The 3,200-nt window shown below is 36.1% G+C and overlaps 1 protein-coding gene across 1 annotated transcript; it reads left to right on the forward strand.

Moving 5' to 3' along the window:
- Positions 1-236: 236 nt before the first annotated feature.
- LOC118582796 (olfactory receptor 4K13-like) lies at positions 237-1,184 on the forward strand. The gene has a single exon (XM_036185903.1). It carries the CDS (start codon positions 237-239, stop codon positions 1,182-1,184), a length of 948 nt encoding a protein of 315 aa, XP_036041796.1.
- The last annotated feature ends 2,016 nt before the right edge of the window (positions 1,185-3,200 follow it).

Raw genomic sequence — 3,200 nt, forward strand, 5'->3', positions numbered from 1 at the left:
GTGGATAACAGTCACACCTCATTCTTCTCTTCATGGGTAGCTGCTCTTGGCTCATTACCTTTCACTTGGGCAGTGATGTTTCTCAAAGCTGGCAAAAGTTGCCCTTACATTTATGCTTTTCTCTTTCAGGAGTATATGTTAACTTTCAATGTGAATGTCAGATTCAAGAAGTTAAATCATTTTCCACTTCCCTCTAATTTATCTTTCTTTCCCCCACAGGTTGTTTCTAAAGGAACATGAGTAAAATGGATGGAGGCAATCAATCTGTGGTGTCAGAATTTGTGATTTTGGGACTTTCCCACTCACAGAATCTTCAAGTCTTACTCTTTGTGATGTTTTTGATATTTTATCTGCTCATCGTGTCTGGAAATATTGTCATCATGGTCTTAATCACCACTGACTCCCATCTCCATTCCCCCATGTACTTCCTGTTAGCCAATCTGTCCTTTGTTGATATGTGGCTTTCCTCAGTCACCACTCCTAAGATGATTACAGACTTTCTCAGAGAAAACAAGACTATTTCCTTTGCAGGCTGCATGTCCCAGGTCTTCTTTGCCCATTGCATTGCTGCAGGAGAGATGGTGCTGTTGGTGGTAATGGCTTATGACCGCTATGTGGCCATCTGCAAACCACTCCACTACTTCACCATTATGAACCTGAAAAGATGCACTGGGTTGGTGCTGACTTCCTGGACAATTGGCTTTGTGCATGCCATGAGTCATCTTGTAGTGATTGTGGAGCTGCCTTTTTGTGGCCCCAAGGAAATAGATAGTTTTTTCTGTGACATGCCATTGGTAATCAAGCTGGCCTGTATAGATTCCCATGATCTGGATATTTTAATGAATGCTGACTGTGGACTTGTGGGTGTAACCTGCTTCATTCTCTTGCTCATTTCCTACACATATATCCTTATCACTGTTCGCCAGAGCTCTAAAGCTGGTGCATCTAAGGCTCTGTCCACATGTACTGCCCACCTCACAGTGGTGATGATCTTTTTTGTGCCCTGCATCTTCATCTATGTGTGGCCCCTCAAAATCACCTGGTTGGACAAATTTCTTGCTGTGTTTTACTCTGTTTTTACACCTCTCCTAAATCCAGCCATTTATACACTGAGAAATAAAGAGATGAAAAATGCTATGAAAAGGTTTATTAACAACTACATGGATTACAAAGAAAATTACTAATAGCCAGAAACCTGTACTAAATATTTTGAATAATAGAGAATGATCTTACAAAATAAGTTTAAAATCAGGAAATTTACTTATAGTCATTATTTTTACCAGTCTACCAACTCAGATATACATCAAAGAACATAATTCTTACTAATCAGCCAGCATAACATTGTGAGTTATTCACCTGGAATACAAATACGAATGATCCTTCTTAGAGGAATGTTATTCAACCCATTCTGCATTCTCTTGTCTTCCATAAAGTAGAACAATGTTTGTTTACCAAACTTGTATGCTTTCTCTGTGAATAATGACTTAGTAAACTTCATTTGAATATAATTCTGTTTATTACCATATCCTCAAAACTTTTAACTTAAGCCCTGCCAAATTGAACATCACCAATTTGCTTATCACAGATAAGCAAAATTACAAAAATGCTAATGGGGACAGGAAGAAGAATTAAGAAAAGATTATATAAAAGTAATAAACTGTACATTGGACAGTAATGGACCTTGCTGTGTATTCTTTTATAATTCAATGAGCATAATATCATAAATTTATTAATGAAGTCTGATGATAATTTTAAGTTATCTCAGTCTTAAGGACTGAAGTTTTGTCAGGTGACTATTAACATTTATGTAAAATTTTTAAATATAATCTCTCTGAGGACTGTGTGCATGAATCCACTCTTTAATTCATAATTTTGTATTTAATCTACTAGTTAACCCATAACAGACCTCTAACATATACACTTGTAAGAATCTGTGCTGTGCTATATCCCTATGGTTTATAGGTCAGGAAATCCCCAAAGGCCTCCAAAACTGCAGTAGCCATTACCATTGTTCTTAGTTGCCCATCATAACTAAATGGTATGACCTTATTGCTAAAGGCACAATATTCTTTGGCTTCAATAAGTAGAAAAATCGATTTCAAAGTGACAGAGATAGTTCTGATCTGACTTGCATTCATAGTATTGGAAGGTGCTATGTAGGCCACAAAAGAAGAAAAGACATCAGTGGTCTTTTCAATCCCTGGTTTCTGCATGCAATGAACGACCTACCAAGCAAGATGTGCCCACTGATGCAATAATGGCATTGCTCCTATGGAGTAACTCATCACTTTCTTATTGGATTTGAGGCATTTACCATGGGAAGGAATTTGTGGCTAGACTCATAAGTCTGATTAAAAGCCTATAGCTTCAAGAGCCAGATGCAAATTTCTAAAGGGTGAATTTATTATTATTAGTTTGCAAAATGTTCATGTTGCTGAACTCCTTTTAAATAGTCATGTTTGTAACCATAGATCTGTACTATTCTCAATTTTAGTGAGAGAAGATTTTTTTAAGTGAGCAGTGATTAATGCAGAGACACAATAATATTCAAAGTGCTAGGAAGCCAATTGAACCCTAATAATATTGTTCGTGAGCATGTATTTTCTGATGTTTATAAGTATGATTCAGCAATAAGAAATGTATGAATGTGTGTTCTCTTCCACCATATTCCCACTTACTTCCCATTATTACACAGCTATTTGGGGATTACCCATGCTCCTATAAGTAATCCCTCAACTGTGTTATGCAATAAACCTCAATAAACTCACTTACCTCACCAAATTGGACTTTGGTGAAATAGTACTTTGGACTGTCTTTGATCACTTCTGGAATTGTTGAACATTGAATAGTGTCACCTGGGGAACGCTAGTGCAAAATGAAAGAAAAAAACCTACAACTAAAGCCAAATGTATTTCAAAAAAAAATCATAACCAAAACTGAAGGAGAAAAATAGTCTCTGATACATTCTTTAGCAAGTAATTTATTTTTAAATTAATTTTTGAATGAAAGCTATACATGGTTCATTTGGGACATACAGAGATAAACTAAAGAAACAAAATTACACCTGAGCTTGATACAGAAATGACAGGTAGGGAATCGAGGGTAGGAAACATCAGGACTCCAGAACAATTGAAGAAATCATCTAGAAGTAAGATTTCTTATATGAAAGGAAGTATTCTTTATTCCCACAAATAACTTAA

Source organism: Onychomys torridus, chromosome 4 (assembly GCF_903995425.1).
Source record: "Onychomys torridus chromosome 4, mOncTor1.1, whole genome shotgun sequence".
Taxonomy (NCBI): Eukaryota; Metazoa; Chordata; class Mammalia; order Rodentia; family Cricetidae; genus Onychomys; species Onychomys torridus.

Coding starts and splice junctions, on each gene's coding strand:
- LOC118582796 (XM_036185903.1), top strand. CDS start 237: ATGAGTAAAATGGATGGAGGCAATCAATCTGTGGTGTCAGAATTTGTG.